General features: G+C 35.1%; 3 protein-coding genes across 4 annotated transcripts; 2 read left to right on the top strand and 1 right to left on the bottom strand.

The window, feature by feature from the left end:
- Positions 1-3,336: 3,336 nt before the first annotated feature.
- On the bottom strand, positions 3,337-6,973 carry LOC147393834 (polypyrimidine tract-binding-like protein). The gene is made up of 3 exons (XM_086456985.1): positions 6,489-6,973; positions 4,339-4,593; positions 3,337-3,730 (listed from the first exon to the last, which is right to left on the bottom strand). The coding sequence occupies exons 1-3, from the start codon at positions 6,846-6,848 to the stop codon at positions 3,467-3,469; spliced, it is 879 nt and encodes a 292-aa protein (XP_086313111.1). The 5' UTR covers positions 6,849-6,973; the 3' UTR covers positions 3,337-3,466.
- A 2,163-nt stretch (positions 6,974-9,136) lies between these two features.
- On the top strand, positions 9,137-14,850 carry LOC147393833 (Glycosyl hydrolase superfamily protein). 2 transcript variants are annotated; one of them, XM_086457154.1, is made up of 8 exons: positions 9,137-9,478; positions 9,583-9,656; positions 12,051-12,131; positions 12,187-12,295; positions 13,187-13,284; positions 13,892-13,979; positions 14,071-14,425; positions 14,512-14,850. In XM_086457154.1, exons 1-8 carry the CDS (start codon positions 9,212-9,214, stop codon positions 14,760-14,762), a joined length of 1,323 nt encoding a protein of 440 aa, XP_086313280.1. In that variant the 5' UTR covers positions 9,137-9,211; the 3' UTR covers positions 14,763-14,850. The 2 variants fall into 2 exon arrangements, with proteins under 2 accessions (XP_086313280.1, XP_086313281.1); XM_086457155.1 differs by having other exon boundaries at positions 9,138-9,478; positions 12,211-12,295.
- A 144-nt stretch (positions 14,851-14,994) lies between these two features.
- On the top strand, positions 14,995-20,285 carry LOC147393832 (rhodanese-like domain-containing protein 4, chloroplastic). Its single transcript, XM_086457153.1, has 8 exons — positions 14,995-16,328; positions 17,485-17,587; positions 17,704-17,790; positions 18,159-18,233; positions 18,322-18,396; positions 18,633-18,713; positions 19,366-19,602; positions 20,060-20,285. Exons 1-8 carry the CDS (start codon positions 15,676-15,678, stop codon positions 20,105-20,107), a joined length of 1,359 nt encoding a protein of 452 aa, XP_086313279.1. The 5' UTR covers positions 14,995-15,675; the 3' UTR covers positions 20,108-20,285.
- Positions 20,286-21,363: the final 1,078 nt, after the last annotated feature.

Genomic DNA, 21,363 nt, shown 5'->3' with positions numbered 1-21,363 from the left:
GTTTGTCTTTCTCATAGATATATAATTTATTTAATTAATTAAAATAGTTATAGATTGTTAGTTTCAAGTTTTACTAGAGATCCTTCAAAGAATAGTAAGTAGTGGAAAGTGGTAGCTAATTTAGTCAGTAAAGTCTATAGGTGATGATAGTAGAGAGATAGTAGAGAGTAGGATTCAATTCTCGCCATCAGCCAATCACTAAGTTATTGATCTCATTAAAAGTATATTTCTTGATATAAAAAAATTAAATGATAATAAAATAGGTAAAGCAGAAGGAAACGAAACTCCGTACTTTGTGATTTTTTTAACTTATTCTCGCAGTCTAGCCCGCTCATGCACCCTTACACACTCCTCACTTCGGTTGGTAAGATCCAAACGTGTTCATATTATACTAAGGCTTGGGTTGATATGGGTTTTTAACACACCTCCACCAACAAAACTAGGGTTACAACTTGGGCGAGCTAACTCAAACTCAACCCGGGCCCAACCCAAGTCATGAGCGAGCCTAAGTTGAGTTATGAAGAAAACGAGTTGAGCCTGGGTTAGAATATCTCAACGTGACCTCAATTCATGTTGAGCTCGATTAAGGGTTTGAGCAACCCTTAATTATATACAAATATTTGTATATACAAATATACAACAGATGCCTATTACTAAATATACAAATATTTTATAGTAATTATATTTTTTTGTTAACTTTTTCATTCCACCTTGTGGACAATGATATATTATTAATGTGGGCTTTGATTAAGCATGATTTGTCTACATATTTTCTCAATGATAGATTTGGAGGTTGTATGTGATTTTATTTACCGGTAGTTTTATTTTTTTTATGTTGTATTTTTATTTAAAATATAAAATTTATTTATTAATTAAAATGAAATTAGGGATATTCATAAAATTATCTAACTCGGGCTAACCCAACCCTAACCCAATTTTAGATGATCAAGCTTGGGTTGATCTTAGTTTAGTGAGCTCAAGCTTGATGGTCGAGTTGAGTTGAGCTCAGGTTAAGAATTCTACTACTTGGGTTGAGCCTAAATTCACCCTCCAACCCAACAAAATTGGGGAGTCACTGAGGTTCTCCTTGGATATGATGGATTCCCTTTGTTTTGTCTTGATTGGCCTAACTCAAGTACCATTCCGTGTGAGTGCATGTGTATGTGTGTGAGTGACAGTGATCACCACTTTAACAAGTGTGAGTAGTGGATGTTGTCATGTGTGCGTTTGTTTGTTGGAGTTATTGTGACACTGACCACTTTAAATGGTTAAAGATAGGAAATTAGTATCATAGGGGAAGCATAAATTCCTTCCATTTTTCAACAGAAGTCACATAGAAAGGCTGTCAACACATGCAACATGAGTGTGTTTGTGTTCATTACTCTCACACCTCTTTTCTTCCTAGACTAATAGGAAACCATGATCACCACTTCAATCATGTCTCCTATCATCCTGAGCCCCTAATGTACTTACCATTGATCTCTGGTAGCAATCTCAACTCTCCCATTATATGTTTCACTTGTCATAATCATTCACATTGTCAGACCCTATAGCAAGAGAATATATACTATTCCTAAAGAGATTTTGTCTCCAATTATGATGCCTGATCAACAAGAATTATTAGAGAAATGACACAAATAGAGACATAAGGTGACATGTGGTGGCGCGTGCATAACCGTAGTCTTATCTTGTGGAAAAGCATCTACAGTAACATGCGTGCCACCAAGTCATTGTCACCCCTTTGTTTGTAGTATCTCCCGGAAAAGCATCTACGGTAACATGTGTGCCACCCCTTTTTCCCCCTTTGTGCAATCCCAGCTCGACTCTTTGGGTATAGACTCGAGGAAAGTACAAAGAATGGCACATATGATTTCAAAACTATTGGCACAAGTTTTTTAAAATATTCACACACAAAAGAAAAAAAAAAAAAAAAAAAAAAAAAAAAAAAACCATAATACTTGTTTTTGGTATTTATTTATTTTCTAATGATTTTCTGACTTGAAAATTTTCACTCGGTTTGTACTCAGTTGACATGGCAAGGGCACGAAACTGTTGATCTTTTCCTTATGTATCCCAAATAAAAAGATCTATTTATTTTTATCAAAATAGGTTCTCATGCAAAATCGGATATCCATGCCTACTAAGTGAAACTAGTGATTTCTTGATCGCGACCAACTAAAGCTAAAGTTCCCTTAAAGAGCATTTCCACTAGGTAGTCTACCTCCGTATGAAATATAAGGTTTTCATATAATCATTTTAGTGACTTTTACCTTTATACCCTTATTTTGAATAATCTTTAATTTGTGCTTCACAAGAAGGGTATGGATGTAAAATCACAAAAAGTGGCTGTAAATAACCCATTTTGGTTATATCTATATCAAAATGGGTTTGTGGCCTTTTTATAAGGGTAAATTCCAAATAATTACTAAAGTTTTCAAAAATATCGAAAATATTGCATATGTTGACACAACTATCACATAATGGTGAAAAAAATGTTATCAAATTGTCAACATTACATGATAATCTTGTTTTGAAAATACCGAAAACTTTTGTAATTATTTTAGAATTTACCCTTTTTATAAACATTCCAAAAGTATATAATTTTGGCAAAATACTCTTTTTAAATTATTTTTATTTTTATTTTTATAATAACACTAATTAGTGAAATTATATATGGCACCAAATAAGGATATTGCATAAAAAAGGAGGGGACCGATCAAAAGTATAAAATAATATAAGACGATGAAAAGAACAACTTCGACGACAATCCAATAGTAGTTATCTTCGATTTCTTCCTTGATTGTTACCGTTCTCATAACCAATCTCCTAAAAGCAACTTTGCAATCGGTCCCACTAGAGCTTGGAGAACTCAACACTTTTATACTAGATACCCAAACTAAAAGGCTTGGAATTACTAATTAAAAAAATAGTAAACAACATTTTTTATTATATTGTTTGGTATGCCATAAAAAAGTTGGTGTGGTAACATAAACTATAATTTTATCATCAAGGGCTAATGTTTTCACCCATGGTTTATGATTAAAATCCCTTGAATTGGATTATTTTGGGATTAAAGATCCACCAAGGAGTGAGCCAAAAGTTCATCGGGGCATTCGATGTTCACACATTATAATAATTTGGCATGCCCAACAAGCAATCGATCGATCGAACCTACCATCCTACATATCTAAACAAAACAAAACAACAAATGATTTAGGTAGCAAAATCAGATTCGCATTAAACGACCAACACTCACTATCTTAGGGATAAGGGGAAGAGAAAAAACAAAGCTTTTTGAATGGCGTAAATTTGGAACCATGCATCAAACAAAGAAAATTAAAGAAACGAAGAAAACGAAGTTTAATGAAACTAAGTCCCAAGCATTCAGATAATAATTAGAGAGAAAAAACTTTCTATCTTGTACAAGGCAATTTAAATGAACCATGATTATTACCATCTTTTTGCTTCAAGCCTGGCCAATGAGGACGTCCTTGTAAGGTGTGGGCACAGGCACTGGTCTCCCTTCCTCACTCTTTCTCCTCTCCTCTTCTAGTATGAGGGGAACTTGGCCTTGTCTTTCTCGGTTAAGTCGCTCTTGTGCTCCACAACGAAGTTTCTCCAGCCTTAATCCAACTATTTGTTGCATCTTGAATACCTTCACCAAATTCATCAATCCACCTAACAAGAACAATGAACTCCCAAATATTCCCAACCAAATCCAACTCTTTCCCTGCAATGAATCAACACGATCAAAGATTAAATTTTAATGCTAAAAACAATTTATTTTATTTTATTTTTTTGGAAGAAAAAAAAATGACGTCACGTAAAGAGAATTTTTGTGGTGCAAGTTCATCAAAGTCTTGACCCATAAATTTAGGGTCAGATGAATGAATCATGTTCTTCCATTTCATTGTTATCGAAAGCCATGTTATTTGTTATTGTAAGTTTGTTAATCGATATCTCAATCTACGTTCTTTTTTATCTTCCTCTTAATTTTTTTCCCCTAAATCCAACTTACATGTTCCTTCTAAACAGAGCTCTAAATAAGTAAAAGATAAGATTAAATTGGAATTGTTGAAAAAAAAAAAAAACGGGAACAGATCTTAGGAGAAGTATAGCTCTAGGTAGGGATAAATAAAGAGTGCCGACCAAAAGATTTTTAAGTGAGAAATCAACCCCATCGGATGATTTGTGTTGTTCCCATCATACCAATATAATTTCGAACATAGAACCCCCCCCCCCCCCCCCCCCCCCTCTTCGTGTTTGAAAGATAAATTCAACATGACATGATATGGGAGGATAAGTACTAGTTCCATGGTTTGTGTTACAAGATTGTACCAGTAATGTCAAGCCATGGTGGGCTAATCGCCCAACGTGAGCATGGCTATTGAGAATTGCACCCACCAAGAACAACAAACTTCCCATCAAGAACGGAATTTGAACACTTGCTTGCAAAACTTGAAGATGACCATTTGCTCTCTGGTAAACTTGGCACACATTATGAATCGAACCAATGAGCCATAAAATCGGCCCTGCAGTAAGCATGTTCAAAGCGTGCTTTTCCAATTTATCATTAACAAAACCTTTTTCAACCTGAAAATTAATTACAGCAAGTAAATTAAGTATGAGCCAACATTTAAAAGGAAAATCCAATGCTTTTCACATAATAAACCTTAACTTTAATCAAAGTGATTTTAATGCTGGCTGTCTATGAATTCAACAATAGGTTCGATCCCAAGTAGGGTTGTCAATGGGTCTACTCTCTAATTTAGGCATCAATGAATTAACTTAGATTTGGCTCTACAGATAATAAATTTGGGGGTCCAACTCAAAACCAATTGACAATGAGTGGATAAGTCCAGGAACTTATAAGAAGAGAGACAAGGTAATGAGTGTCCGATGTAGGACTAAACTCAACACGCCCCCGCATGTGTTGGCTAGACTAGGCCAAAGCACATGGAGATGTGAACTGGGTGACGTGAAGGAGAGAAAGGCCTACTTTGATACTATGACAAATTTGAAGGTCCAACTCAAAATCAATTGGCAATGAGTGGAGAGGCCCAAGAGCTTATAAGGAGGGAGACAAGGCAATGAGTTTCCAATGTGGGACTAACCTCAACACGCCCCCGCACGTGTGGGCCGGATTGGGCCAAAGCACGTGGAGATATGAACTGCATAACGTGGAGGAGAGAAAGGCCCGGTCTAATACCATGATAAATTTAGGAGTTCAATTCAAAACCAATTGGCAAGGAGTGGAGAGGCCCAATAGCTTATAAGGAGAGAGAAAAAGGTAATGAGTGTCCGATGTAGGACTAAACTCAACAATAAATTATAGTGAAAATTCATCCTTTTGTGACTTATCTTTTTTTTTTTTCATATTTTTTTTTCCTGAGCCGTGCTGGAGTGACCTCAAGATTTTACCTCATATCGCACATCCTGACGTGAAAGTATATAGAAACCAAAGATGTTTTTTCACTCATATCTCGATAAAAATAGTACTCACCATGTGGCATAATCGACTCTCTGATGTGACAAGTTCGGGAATTGTAGATATGTACACCTCAGGATATACAATTGCACTTCCCCATAAAAAAATGTGTATCCAGAATGAATCGTGTATCCTAAGGTGTACAGATCTACAATTTTTGAATTTGTCCATGTTAGGGAGTCGATTAAGTAGGCCACTTGGCGAGTCATATTATCAGGACTCTTAGTTTTATAAAACAGTAAATGCCTTTATTGTTTTAATTCCTAAAATGGTAATTTATCATTTTTAGAAAATTGAAATGAATAGTGTGGATGGTATTTTTTTTGTAGGACGAGTACCGTGGGATGACACGTGTCACTTAGGAATTTGTGTAAATCTAAGAAAACTAAGACAACTCACCCGATCGAAAGTAAACCTTCCGCTAGGAATATAAATTTGGGTTGATTGGGGTAATATTGGGACAAAGATACGTAGTTAAGTGACTTATACAATCCGAATCCCTAAAAAATCAAGGATTGAATAAAGAAACAATCTAGATTACCCACATTCTAAATTGGATAAATGTCAAATCGATAATAAGATGTAAGAGAATCTCAGGGTTTTATCTCAATAAATACAAATACAGAGTCACCAAAAGGTATGTTTTTTAGTCATTAGATTATTACTCTACCACTTTTATTTGGTTTATTTGAGCGTCAGAGGGGTTGTATGACAGGCACACCTAGAAACTCAAGACATAGAGATCTCGAGCCAACATAAAAAATCCCAAGGTACAAGTTTTGGCATCTACAATTAATTTTCTACCATTTTGGGAATTTTCTCAAAAAGATTAAAAGAATCTATAAATAACCAATTTTGGATCTTTCTTATGATAATTTAAATATAAAAAAAAAAAACCGATCCCTAAAATGCGCATCTCAACCGTACATTTGACACACTGCATGAAACGTTCATTTGAGGTTAAAAAAGTCCAACAAAAAGTTAAAAAAGAAAAACAAACCTCGATGAAAAGCAAGAGAATTCCCGAGAAGAAAAGAAGCGATCCCAAAGCTTGTACAATTGGAACAAAAAACTCAACCATTCCAAGCTGAGAATCAATCTGTAACAATGGCAATCGATAATCGATTCCTGCATAATGAGCCAACAAATCGTGAAGATTCACCACTATTATGATCCCTGAACTTATAAGCAGCAATACTAGACCAGATTTCGCGCTCATGTTCGAAAGTTGAGACACAAATCCACAAAGAAGAAGAACTGTTGCAAACACATATAACCCTGCATTGATGTACTCCCATTGGTTTCGGGCCAACCTTGGACCGTACAATCTGTTTTCTCTTGCAGATGCAAGCTTCACCATTGTTAGATTTAACTAATTAATTTCAAGTCGAAATCCTCACAAATTTGAGGAATTTGAAGCAAAATCGCTTTCGGAATCGATCTGTGTTTTTGAGACAAAGAGAGATAGAGAGAAGACTTCGTATAATGGAGAGAGACAGAGAGAGAGTAGTGGGGAGAACGGTTGGTATCGATACGTGCCTTGCTGCATGATTTTCCACGTGTTTGAAATTCTCGTGTTTATTTGTGTTACGTGGCATTGCTTTATGCTCCTGAGAATGTTGCCGATCAGCCGATGGGGTTGCTGGGAGCAAAGTTTGCTGTTTTAATGGAGGATCAAAATTTGTCCTAGTCCACGAGAAAAACTGACACGTGGCTAGACTTTGTCCCACTAATATTGAACTTAAAAATATCTGTGATCTATGATCAGATTCTTTTACTTGATTAATTATTTCATTTTCTTTATAATTTTGAGTATTTGTCGCATAATAATCGAGTTAAAAAATGAGTTGTGATAATCTGACTCTCTCTTTTCATATGCTCCCATCATAAAAACATAGATCCTTTGCTTCGGGATACTTAATAAAAAGATTTATGATTATGTAATTATCAGGTCAAGAAGCGTATTTAAAAAGAGAGTCAGAAAATCACGATTCTTAAAATACATAAAAAAAAGATAAGAAAAAGTACCTATATAATAAAATACAATTATAAGTCCCATTTTTGTGAGGGAAAAACTCTCATTAAGCTAAGATAAACATCTCATCCACCTTAACTCTCAAAGAAGATGCCCGTGCCATAGGCACAAGCGAACTCTAACATATTAATAAATAGTAAATAATAAAAGACATATCTTTTTATACCAAGTGAAAGGGAAGAATACGATTCATTTAGCCAACCCAAAATTCTTGGGATAAGATTTAAATGTTGATAATGATCTTAGATGAGGTTCAAAAGAACTTTCTTTTGGAAAAATTAAGGGTTAGGAGACATCTCTATTTTTCTTCGTAAAATTACAATTACTTAGTTTTCAATTAACTTATGACCACAAAAAAAAATGTGAATAACTCATCCTCCTTTATTTGAAACAATGGGTGTTTTTGGTTTTGTGGGTGCTTCAAGAAATTTAGTCTTCTCCATATTATCATATATTTAAAGTCAATAATTTTTTTATGAGAAATTACTAAACTCAATCACTTGTTTTTGTTATCTTTTAGGTTTTTTTTTTTTTTTTGATAAGTGTAATATATTGAAAAAAGAGAGAAAAAAACTACAAGGAGGCCGATGAAGCTTCTCAAAGAGCAACAAAGCAAAGGAAAGCTAAAGCATCAATCATTACGTAAAGAGTTCTATCTAAAAACAAAATTATTAAAAGTAGTTCCCTTGAATTCTGTGTTCTGTTTTGACCAAAGATATAGCAGGCCCAAAATCTCTAAGAAGCTGTCGTGAGCGTTTCTTATCTTACTCTTGAACACCTTGTTATTTCTCTCAATCCACACCTTGTTACCTTTTAGTTTTCTATTAAGGTCTATCTTATGGAAGTACTCAGATTGGATGAATGATTGATTTCTAGGTTTCATCATAAACTTAATTGATTACTTCTAATTATGTTAACCAATGTTTCAAAATGCACTCAGAGGTAAGACAAATTTTTGAATGCTCGCTTGAATTAGCAGGGAATTTGCTAGGCAAGCATTATCAAATAACACCCTTTGACGAGAGATACGATCAAGATGCTTTGAGAACATTAGTATTTTCTAAATTATATGAAACTTGGAAACAAATAACGAATCCATTAATACCTGAACTCGAGTCTCTAGGAAAATAAATAGAATATTTAATGGAAAGTATTTCATCCGTTTCTATCAAAATATCTATGGAATTCATGGTTTTATAATTCGATTTCGCGTCGCGTCTCGTCTCATCCATGCTAGATACCGAGACATCTCGGACAAGTTTTTTGATACGTTTGAGATGTCTTGTCCAAAAATTTCAAAAATGAATGTGAGATATTAAATCTGGTTAAAAAAATTAACTTATGCGTCCGTCTCGTTCATGCTCGATATTGAGATGACTCGGGCGATACATCTCGATCTCAGACGAATTTTGAAACCATGATGGAATTGGTTAGATTGTTATTAGAGTTTAATAGGTGAAGTTGTAGAAGTAAATTGGAAGTTGAAGGGGGGTATTACAGTCGTTTACATGAGCATCTGGTAGAAGACAATGGTCAAGGAGTAATTTATCGGTTTTAAAATATAGGGCGTTTCTAACATTAATCAAAATTTGGAGAGCACATCTAAAATTCCTAAAACTTTCTCATTTCGAGGGGGTTTGAACTTTTGCCAGTTGGGAGTCTGCAACTGTGAATCGACGACTCAAAGAATGGCCAAGAAGCGCGACAAGAGAGTTCAGGTCAGCTCGGACCGAGCCGAACAAGCGGTTCGAGGAGAGCGAACCGGTGATGCTTCTTCTCAATCTCACCACAGCCGCTTCGATCGTCGGTTCATCTTCTTCTTCATCATCCTTCCCATAATACCCCTCATCGTATATCGTATTAAACAAGCTCCACATACGCCCGATACTGTACTCCTCTCTGTGTACGAGCGAGGACTTGTAAGACCTAATACAAATTACCAAGAAATCCTCGCTGTAAGTCATATAATTCCCATCAAGTCCCTGCATTTTCCCTTCTTTTTAGTTATTTATTTTTTATTCTTTTAGTTTTCCTTTGTTTTTATTTCCAAGAAATTCAGGAAAATTCGAGGGTTTCAGAAAATACATCTCGTCGGTACTATACGAATCCTATTCTGGCCTACATCACTCCTTGGTACTCTACTCTCTAGTCTCTATACTCTATAGATCATATTTGCTGTATTTAATTTAATTAGTGACCATTTATCATAAAATACAGAAATAATTTTAATTTTAATATTTTATTTAAATTCATTAGTTTTTTAATATTTGCAAGTAAATTGATTAATTTAATTTAATTAGTGACGTTTTATAATAATGTATTTAATTAGTGACCATTTATAATAATGAATTTAATTAGTGACCATTTAAAATAATTTTTGCAAGACTCTGATAGTCTGATTAAATCATATATTTTTTTTTAATTTTAGTGTTTTATTTAAATTTATTAGTTTTAATATTTGCAAGTAAATTGATTCATTAGTTTTAATAATCTAATCCTGTTTATAATGGATTTCTATGTTTTTGGGCAGATCCCGTATAAATCCCAGCTCACCAATCATTTAAAAAAAAAGAAAGAAGAAAAAGAGTATATTTCAATTAAATTGATTAAAATTTGTTGTGGAATGTTAGAATATCAACATTTGTATGTTTCTTATGTGCACTTTTTCTTTTTTAATTCAAGAATTATCTTTTGTTTTGGTTTTATAATTTTCCTAAGTGATTAAGGAATCTAACAAAATTTCACCTTTGAGAGCCTTAGGCTTAAATTGTCGATATCAGGCCCAGATCATACTTAAAGTGAGTTAGGAGTATTTAGAAAAGTATTTGGTAGATAGCGTGTGTCATGGGAGTGAGTGAGTGACAAACTTATGTGTATTAAACCAGTCTTAAGAGTAAAGATAGTTAACATTATTAGCATTTATGCATCCTAGTAGGAAGAGATGAAAATGTTAAAAGATAATTTGGGGAAGGGCCAGGATCCCTTGACTCATGAAGAATGACTCGTGGAAAAAACACATGATCCCAACCATTTAAACACAAAATCCAATGGTTTAGATTTCTCATCGGGATAAGTATCTTCGAGATATGTGTTATCAAGATATGCATAAACCTCAATTGTTGGATATTGTATCTAAATGGTTGGGATCATGTGTTTTCTCATGAGTCATTCTTTGTGAGTCAATGAATCCCAACCTTTTGAGGAAAAGAGTGATGGTTTATTACTAAAAATCCTTGATTTTGAAATGATATTTATAAGAGAGGACCTATAAGCATATGTGGAAGAAAATAGGAGATATGAGAGGACACATACAATACTAAGTTTTGGAGAAGGAAATGTTTTTTTTTTTTTGGGTTGGGGGGGTTATGACCTGATATTAGTTAAAATACTTGCCTTAAAAAGAGAGACAAATGTCTGATTACTTTTAAAAGTGAGACTAGTAAAAGTTTGATAGAATCGTTTCTTCTAAGAAGCAAGTATTGTTTGAACCCCGAGGGGTTAGCCTAGTCACAAGTCGAGCCTTTATAAGTGCCTCAGGAAGCGTAAGTCAGGAGTTTGAAAGCCCAAGAAAGCAATGATTCCCTTGGGGCCACCCCTTAGGGTTTGGTATGACCAGCAATTACCCAATGAGTGTGGCGAGGTGGGGATTCCCCCTGGGATAAAAAAATAAAAAATAATAATGTTTGATATGCAAAGATTGTAGAATGATCCCAATGGAGAGTCTAACATGAAATATAAGTTAGTGGTTATGAATATTTGTGTTAAGAGATGTTAGAGAAATACTACAAGGGTTAATTTGATTGCATGGAAAGTCACTTTCCAAGAAATTTGAAATCCATTGAAAAAATGGTGGTGGAAAATGGGTAGCGTTGAAAAATCAAATTCCATTGTTTGATTGCATCTAGACAAAATCAAGGAAAACAAATATAAAGAAGAAGAAAAGCGGAGATTAGGATTTTGATTTGGGGATGAAAATTGGGGGCAGATTTCATTTTCTCACCTTCCCATGGGTGTAGGTGAGAAAATGAAATTCTGGATTTTTGGAAGAGGGTTGAAAACCATTTTTTATAACAAAAACCAATCAAACACATGGAAATGACATTTTCCATGTGCAATCAAACACATCCTCATTAAATTTTGCCTAAGAATTATGTGGTAGATCATGTACAAAGAGAAAATATAGTGTCGTTTAGGAAAAAGGTTAATAGATGAAGGAATATGGAACTAATGTGCAAGGCGCTTTAGTGATGTGGGATGAATGACAATTATACTGAAAGAGTGGTGCAAAAAGTTCTTAGAGTAGTAATTAGGTTCAAATGATTATTTGAGAAAAGAGTTTAGTTCAAGACCTAATAACAAAATCGAAGTGGAGAAAATCTTGAAAAATACAAAAAAGGTTAGAAAGATAAGAAAAAAGTTGGTTTTGTTTTTTATTTCCTTTTACAATTTTGTTGCTCTTCTTGGCATACATACATTGTGAGTGAGATATCAATTTACGAAATCCTTCTAATTCTCTGTACTTTGCAGGAATTCCAGAGGCTATGAATTGGCTAAGAGATTCAACTCCAAGTTTACACATCTATCACCTGTGTGGTATAATCTTAAGAGGTATGCTAATTTGTGAGACAACTGTTCAAGCTATAACTGCTATTGTTATTTAAAGTTCTTTGGTTTTTTCTGGTTCCAGTGAAGGGGCTCAATTAATTTTGGAGGGAAGGCACAATGCTGATTTGGGATGGATTTCAGATCTTAGAATGAATGGACATGCTCTGGTATGAATATTATCCTTACCGAGGTTGTTTTGAATTATGCTTTAGAAAATTTAATGATGCGGTAACAATTTTATTTTTATTTTTATGGGCATAACATTTATTACTAGAATAACAAGGGGTTCGAGGAGACTTACCTGTTACTATGGAATGAAACAAACAAGATAAAGACTACTACACATTAGAAAAAACTACCTCGGTAGTTTACCTTCATTGGGCAAAAGTGGTTTTGAGTACAGCAAAGATAAATTGAAGAGAAAAGAGAATCTAAGTATGCAAGACAAATAAAAGAAATAGCCTTATATTGGAGAATCATATGTTAATTAGGTTTTTTTTTTGTTTGTTTAAAACCGGGTATCGCTGTAGACAACAAACCGGGCCCGTTTCTGGGCTTTGCCCAGTTCATAGACCATGTCTTGTCCAAGGATTAGTCCCAGGGCACGTGCGACGCCCGCACATCACACGCACCAGGTAAGTGAGGGTGCGCCCCCTGAGGAATTAATGCTCATACTAGGTATCGAACTCACGACCTACGGGCATTAACCACTTTTCGGTCCAAAAGTACTCAAAACATTTTAGGGGTTGGGGGTGGGGGGGTTGAGTTGTGGTAGAAGCAGAAGAGCTACTTAGTTTTTAAGTCAATTTATGAGCAAAAAAAATAATTCAATGTCTACAAATGATTCCTTGTACTCTTTCAAATGATGTTCTTTCCTTCTCTCTCTCTCTCTTTAATGTTTATGAGAAGATGCTTTCGGAGTTCCTTGAGAACAAAATTTTCATGGTATTTGAAATACCATTTATTTGCTTTCAAGATTCAATTGTACTAACTTAATGTTGTACATTTTTTGCATGGTTCATACAATCTTTTTATGTTCAATATTTATTGATAAATAGGTGTTACCTCGAGTTGCTCTAGAAGCGTTTCCTAAAGAGTTTCTTAGCAATAGGAAGCACCAAGATAAAGCGATTGATCTCATAATAACAGAGTGCAAGTAAGCTTTCCATCTTTACTATTCATTTTGCCTTGATCTCCAATTTTCAAAGAAATTGATGAGTTTATGGAGATTCATGCATACACTCATTTATTGAGAAATCTTCGCAGTTGTTCCCCTTTCCCCTTCTCTTTAGCTGTTACTCTTGTAGTGTTATATAATTTACTGTAAATGTAGAGAGCTGCTATTGGCACCCCATTTTTTTTTATTACACCCAATTTCTTAAATTATTTATTACACCCCAATTAAAGATTAGACACACTCTTCAAACATTACAAAGGTTTGACTCAAATGATATTCTCAACATTACAAAACATTATAACACTCATTCAAACAATTTCAATAGAACTGTAATAAAGAAAAAAAAGAAAAAGAGAGAGATTCTATTGGCACCCTAACTTTTTCTTATTCTCAATCATTCACTCATTTTCTTTATTTTTAATTGGGGTGTAATAAGTAAACGTTTGGGTGTCAATACCAGCTCTCTAAATATATTTATCTAGATAAGAAAACAAGCATGGGAGGTCGAGATTACCAATGATCTACACTGGCTGCGCATCCATTATTTACTATTTTTGTTGTTGTGAATTTACTTGTTAATGAATAGGGAGATGGAATATGATGGGGTGGTGTTAGAATCCTGGTCAAGGTGGGCGGCATATGGTGTCTTGTATGATCCAGAAATGCGGAGTATGGTAATTACGAACTTTTGCAATGCATGAGCTAAGTACAAATTTGTGTTAAATACATTTATTTGATGGGTTCTTTCTTGGTACATGAGCTCAGGCACTGAAGTTCATCAAAAAACTAGGACAAGTCTTGCATTCTGTAACATCAGCTAGGAATCCTGACCAACGTCTACAGTTGATCTATGTTATTGGTCCACCACATTCGGCAAAACTCCAAGAACATGATTTTGGACCCGAAGATCTTCAAGGCTTAAGTGATGTGGTAGATGGTTTCTCGCTCATGACGTATGACTTCTCAAGCATTCGTAACCCTGGGCCCAATGCACCTTTGAAGTGGATTCAATTAACCTTACGGATACTTCTTGGTGCCACTAGTACCGACGCACGAAACCCACCCCACAAGATATTTCTTGGCATCAATTTCTATGGGAATGATTACGGGCTTTCAGAAGGTATGTGGTTTGACATATTTGTGAATTGGGTTTGAGCAATTTTGATCGTTGTTTTTTTGAATAAACGAATGATTTTGATATTGCAGCTTTAGGTGGAGCGATCACAAGTAGGGAGTACTTGTCTTTGTTGGAGAAACACAAGCCTGTGTTGCAGTGGGAGGAGAAAAGTGAGGAGCACATGTTTGTTTACTCTGATGATCGCCGAACCAAGCACGCCGTGTTCTACCCGTCTTTGATGTCGATTTCAACACGATTGGAGGAAGCTCGTGCTTGGGGGACTGGAATTTCGATTTGGGAGATCGGGCAAGGTTTGGATTATTTTTTTGATCTTCTCTAATGTCACTTTATTTAAACAATGTAACAATTTGTATTAATATCGCACCAGTTCTTATGGGTAAAAGCTATCAACCTCGTTTCCTTTGTCATTTTACTTGTTTTAATGGACTCTCTCTCTTGGAAAGCAATTTTTTTTTTGCTACATTTCATCAGGTTTTGAGATGCTATGAGAGGTTCCCCCGTTTGGTGTGAAATGATCATCATAAATCAGTGGTGGTCCCACAAGAAGAATCGATGAGTAGTAGATAAAAATGATGAGGCCGTATCCGATCAAGCTTGTGGGCCCTGCACTCGAAATCCACACGTGGCCTAATTGGCATCAATATAATTGTTTGATCAGTGGGCCATCTCTAGGATTTCGCATTGAATCAAGGCCAGTGGTGCTTGCCATCAGCATCCAACGATTGTTTGTTGTTTAGATCAAAATTCAGCATTTCATATCAAAGTTTTTTATCTTGAAATAAGAATTGCCAGAATATGATCAACCGTTGATGCGATGGCTGAGGTTTATTTTCATAGTATAAACCAAAGACTTGAGGACCCTAATATGGTACACCAAGAGAGCACTATATCAACCAACTCCTTTCAAGCTCCTAGCCCTTCTGGAAACTTCAAACATTTCTCATCCACACAATCATATAACGTCCAAGATACCAAGATCGTCAATATCTCATCTTAAATTACACGTGGCACCCCTTCCTTACTGTCCTACCCATATTTTTTCCACCTCAACTCCACCATTGTACTGTCCAGTCTGTAGCAAAGCCTTTCATCTGTAATCTACCTTGAAAAAAAAAAAACAACAAAAAGAACTTTAATCGTCAAGGATCGTTCAATTTTGATGGAAATAGGATCAATTTAGTCATTTTTTTTAGAACCCAGATCCAATTTTTTTTTATATCTAAAATCATGCCATGGAGGTTCTCAATGCAGCAAGTTTGACCCCAGTATCAGTTCTTTCTGAAAGAAGAACAGAACCCAGAAAGATTTCATCACTCCCTTTAACCTGTCACCTCAAACTCTCTAAATCTACTAAACTTCAATCCACCCCACCTAATTTATCAGAGGTTTTGTCAAGGAATGTTAATGGAGGTTTAGTGGTTCTGTCTTCTGTTCTTGGTGGTGGGCTTGCAAGAGCCCTCACATATGAGGAAGCTCTAGGACAGTCTACGGGTACCTCTAGATCAGAGAGTAGTTTTGATTTTGATGTTAATGGGTTTGTAGACAGTGTTGTTAAGTTTGGAACAGAGAACCCAGCAATCATAATTGGTGGAGTCACCATTTTAGCTGTCCCCCTATTTTTGTCTCAAATTCTGAAGAAACCCAAACCATGGGGTGTTGAATCTGCTAAGAATTCTTATGCAAAATTAGCTGATGATGCCAATACCCAATTGGTTGATATAAGGGCTTTGGGGGATTTGAGGGAAGTTGGTAGCCCAGATATCCGAAGCTTAAAGAAGAAGGCGGTGTCCATAGTATATAAGGGAGAAGACAAGCCTGGGTTCTTGAAGAAATTGTCTTTGAAGTTCAAGGAACCAGAGAATACCACATTGTTCATTCTAGACAAGTAAGATTCTTTACCCAAGTGATGTATTTTGTTTCTCTCCCTGACATGTGAATTGTACTTGTTATTGTCTGATTTGATTTTGAGAAAAAGTATTTTGTGTAGTGAAATTGATCCAATAGCAATAATAAAAAAAAAGGAAAATAAACCAAGATGCAATCACACACAAAACACATATTTTTACGTGATTCCCTCAAGATTGAGGTACGTCCATAGATCATAACAATTTCACCATGAAGAGAAAATTTGTAGTTACAGATTACACCTTTTCACCGGAAATAGATATATAAACCCCTTGGAAAATCTAATTAGGGTTTTACCTAATACTAGTGAAATTACGAAAATACCCATGGAAAAATGATGAACAATACTCTTTCCTGACCAGTACCACCAGTCTCCACAAACCATATCATTTTGGATTGAAGAGGTTCCACATTGGCAATCTATAAGATATAAACTTTAATGGCTTAGTTTTGGTATAAAGTTGGTATGGTACCAATGCCATGCCATTGTTTGGTGAGAGTTTTCTAACTCTGAAATAATAGGTAGATAGAATAGATGTACACTCCCAAGAGATCAAAATTAATTAAAACTCACTTCCTAAATGCACGAAGAACTCAAGAATACCCTAATTTGATTGGCGTTTCCCAATTAAACAAAAAAAATTAAAAAAAATTCTATAATATAACAATAAGACTGGCTATGATTTATGGAGTTGAATGTTGGGCAATCAAGAAACATGTGGAATAGATTGAGTGTAGCAGAGATGATGATGATGAGATGGATTAATGGAAAACATAGGAAATAAAAATTTAGAAATGAATACAATTTCGAAAATGTAGTCGGTATCCCCAATAGGTGATGACCTAAATGAAAATTGTTTGAGATGGTATGGTAATCTGCAATAAAAAGCCAATCACAACCACATCTAGAATAAGGTTGTAAAAGTGCATGGTGACGGCCAAAAGAATGTGGATTGAAGTAGTGAGAGCGGATACGACCAAGATCGAACATTGATATAAAAGACAAAACTGCTTAACCACGGGAGCTGATATTTCGATTATCTTGTTTTGTGGATATTTAATTGCTGTTCGGTTGTTTAATTTTTTTCAAAGTTAGAATTCAGAACTTACTTAACCGAAACTGTGATTGAAGCCAGATTTGATGGGAACTCTGAACTGGTGGCGGAGTTAGCCACTGTGAATGGTTTCAAAGCTGCATATGCAATAAAAGATGGTGCAGAAGGAGCTCGCGGATGGATGGTCTTCATTTTTCTCATCTAATTTATTTATTTCTTGTTCTTTTGAGCATCAAAATTTTAATTTATATTTGATTCATTTAGTATCTAGAATCTTGGAAATGAATTCCAATGTTGCAGAATAGTGGGCTTCCTTGGATACCGCCAAAGAGAACACTGAGTTTTGATTTTGGCAATTTAACAGATGCATTCAGTGAAGCACTTGGAGTGAGTATCTGAGAATTTTTAATTAATTACTTTGTTAAAATTCTTTTAAGTACATTTTGCTGAAAATCTTAAAAATTCCAAATTTAGAATATCTATCTCATAACCTATGTCATAAGGATGATGTTAGATAAGCTTTTGGTCGACACTCGACACCAAAATTTGGATCCCACAAATTCCCTCACCTTTAAATTTAAACTTAATATAATCAGTCATTTTGGTAAAAAATGAAAAAAAATCATAAATTCCGATCCCACGCCCCCCTATTCTCACGTTGGTTAGCTTTTCAAAATTACAAGAATATCCTTTTAATATGCAATCTTTAAAATCACTTTAAATTAAATTACAAATAAGCCCTTATGCTTGTGCAGGAGGGTTCTGATGCTTTGTCTGTCACCCTTGGATTAGCGGTGGCTACTGGATTAGGCGTATTGGCATTTTCGGAGGTTGGGCTGTTAAAATCTTTTTTTTTTAGGTTGTGATGTTTTTTGATGAGTACTTTAACATTAATGGCTTAAATGTAATTTTTTGCAGATAGAAACGTTACTCCAAGTTTTGGGCTCAGCTGCACTCGTGCAATTTGTCAGCACGAAACTTCTATTTGCGGAAGTTAGTCTATGATACCTTCTCAATTATTATTATTATTGTTGTTGTTGTTGTTGCATGAAATTTCGAATAACGAATTTTGTCTATATTTTAAAAATTGTTTAATCCTGCTCTTGGATAGAGGGTTAATTTAGAAATTTATACTCCGTCCCTCTTCTTTCTCTTTCCTCTTAATTTTTCTCAAATCTCATCAATAAATAGTTGGAGTTCATGCTACTTTCTTCACTTTTCATTTACAGGATCGAAAGGAAACTCTGCAACAAATTGATGAGTTTGTAACCACAAAGGTTGCTCCCAAAGAGCTTGTCGGTGACGTAAAGGTAGTTCATCCTAACCACTTTGGGTGCTCCATTTATTTTATCGAGTCATTTTAGAATCTTCTGATGATCAATCTGTTGTTATAAATGACCCTGCAATCTCTTAAATCTCACTCAACATCTCAGAAAACGTTTTAAGTACTTGACAATGATGTGTTTTTAATATTGTAGATAGTCACAAAATTCTCCAAAATTTTCAGAAAATTCGTAAAATCCTTCAAATTAGGGTTTAGCCGATTAATTCGGCGAATTGACGAATTAATCAACGATCCCTCAATTCATCGTGGAATATGGTAACATTTTTACCCTTCACCTCCAAAATTTTAGTTTTTTCAACATTCAAACATCAAGAAGAAGATAGGATTTATTCAAGTTTTGGTAAGAAACCCAATTAAATATTTTGTATAATCTCCAAAATTTTGCCGTTTTTTTTATATGAAACTTTCCCAAATTTATTTGAATTAACCGAATTGAACCCTCCACTGAATAAATACCGAATCTGAACTTTGTTACTATTAGACTACCTAATCTGTATATATCTATGATAACCAATCTAGTAATTTTTTCTTTTCTTTTTCAAATATTGAAAAAAGGGAAGTTGTGCTTGGCACCCATGATTTATGATCTATATGTTCTCATTCTATTGAAAATTCAGCAAATTGGGATGGCTTTTCTACCATTTCCAACGGATAAGAAGTCTTTACCCGCACCTGTGGAGGTAAGTCCGAGTACTGCCATCGCTGATGCTCCTGTAGAGAAAGCTGAAGTTGCTCCCAAGTTGAATACCGAGTCAGCTGCGGAACCTCCTCCCCAGATCAATTCAATCCCTAATATTGAAGCTAAAGAAGAATCACATCCCACAATGTCAAGATCACTTTCACCATACCCAAATGTAACTACTACTTACCAACCTTTCTTTACTATTCTTTTTTCCTTGAATGTAGAGCTAATATGTAGTTCATGAGATATCTCATTAATTGTTCATATGTTCTTGTTGTTTGTTTCATTTTAATGTCATCTCATGAGCTATGATGTCTGGCTTCTTTACTATCGACCAAAGTATTGGTTTACCGAACAATCTTCGGGTGGGACTAATCCTGTGGTCACACGCACTGCCCCCTTGGAAAGTCCTATGTGCAACAGGTGAGTCAAGGTCCGCTGGTCCCTTGAGAGTGGCCCCAAGAAATTCATAGCTGCATGGGGTTTCGAACACTTGACCTACTCGTAAGGAGCTTATCAAGGCTCGGCTTGCCACTAGGCCAACCCCTTGGGGTTGCCGAACAATCTAATTTGTTGTGTTATTTTCTAAACTAAAGTTACTTAATTTTCTCTTATTTTTGTGGGTGCAGTATCCGGATTTCAAACCTCCAGCATCTCCTTCACCCTCTCCACCGTAGCATAGTATTGCACTTTAATACCCACATCTGTGTTCTTGGAACAAAAATGGTCTGGCCAGGAAATCCGGGGACGACTATGTGAGTTATGGAATTTAAATTATTCTGTTCCATTAAGTTCTTGAGCTTAAATGGATTCATCAAACTAAATAAATAAATACAATATATATTTGGTTTTGTATCTCGAAGAATTACAAAGTAGTCTGCAATATCTTCCTTTTGTTCGCATATTGGCTACTTCATGGTGACGGAAATTCATTTTCGTTATATTTTTCTGTTAGTGTTGGATCTTACGAAGAATGCTTATCGACTTTAATTCTTATATTGATTTTTATTCGGATGCAATTATATGATGAGATGGACTAAATGAAATTCATTCCATGAATTTCAAAATTTTAGTTCTATTTATTATTATTATTATTATTATTATTATTTATAAATACTGTAATTCCAGTCTGTGGTGGCGGTTTTATATCGCTTGGAACACAGTGGGACAGAACCCACCAAGGGAGATCCCTTATTATGGAAATCAGATAAAAAGAACTGTTCGAAATCGAATGTTTTTTGATGGTTAAGTGTTTGTTTGCATGTATCACAAAATGCAATAAGCTTTATTCTTGATTTGTCCCTCCCTAATGAAATTCACTTATTTTCATCCATTGGATCAGTGAAGATTTTTCTGCTGTTGGCCAATTGAATGGTCAGGATCATGTTTGTAACACTGGTATCTTTAGTGAAGCTGTTCATGTTGGCCCTCCAGAAAAGTAGGCATGAGGGTGAGATCTACTATTTACAAAATCTTAACTTCTTTCCTCTATTGGGAGGATGTTAAACTGTTGGACTACTATTGCATTAGTTCCCACACCATTGGATGGAATCAAGGCTTCCACTCCATATATATGGAGGACCATCCAACAGTGTAGATCTAAGGAGGACAGTATTCCTTAGGAGATCCCTAGTATTATTCCCAAAGATGGTACAAATGTACAATCCAACCGTAAAGGGGCCGGACCTCGGCTAAAGATTAAATGGGCCCGGATCCACAACCCAGACCATGACTCAACCATAGTCATAGTTACATAGTCATAGTTAGCTATTCTTTGAATCATCTACGAATTACTTGAATAATTTAAGAAAAAGATTAAAAAACAAGAGAGCTGCTATTGGCACCCCAACTTTTACTCATTACACAACAATATCTTAAATTATTTATCACACCCTAATCAAAGATTAAAACACTCATTCAAACAATTTAAGTA

This window comes from Akebia trifoliata, chromosome 10, assembly GCF_017979445.1.
Source record: "Akebia trifoliata isolate Shusen 1 chromosome 10, ASM1797944v1, whole genome shotgun sequence".
Lineage (NCBI taxonomy): Eukaryota > Viridiplantae > Streptophyta > Magnoliopsida > Ranunculales > Lardizabalaceae > Akebia > Akebia trifoliata.
This window is presented reverse-complemented; position numbering and strand designations above follow the sequence as displayed.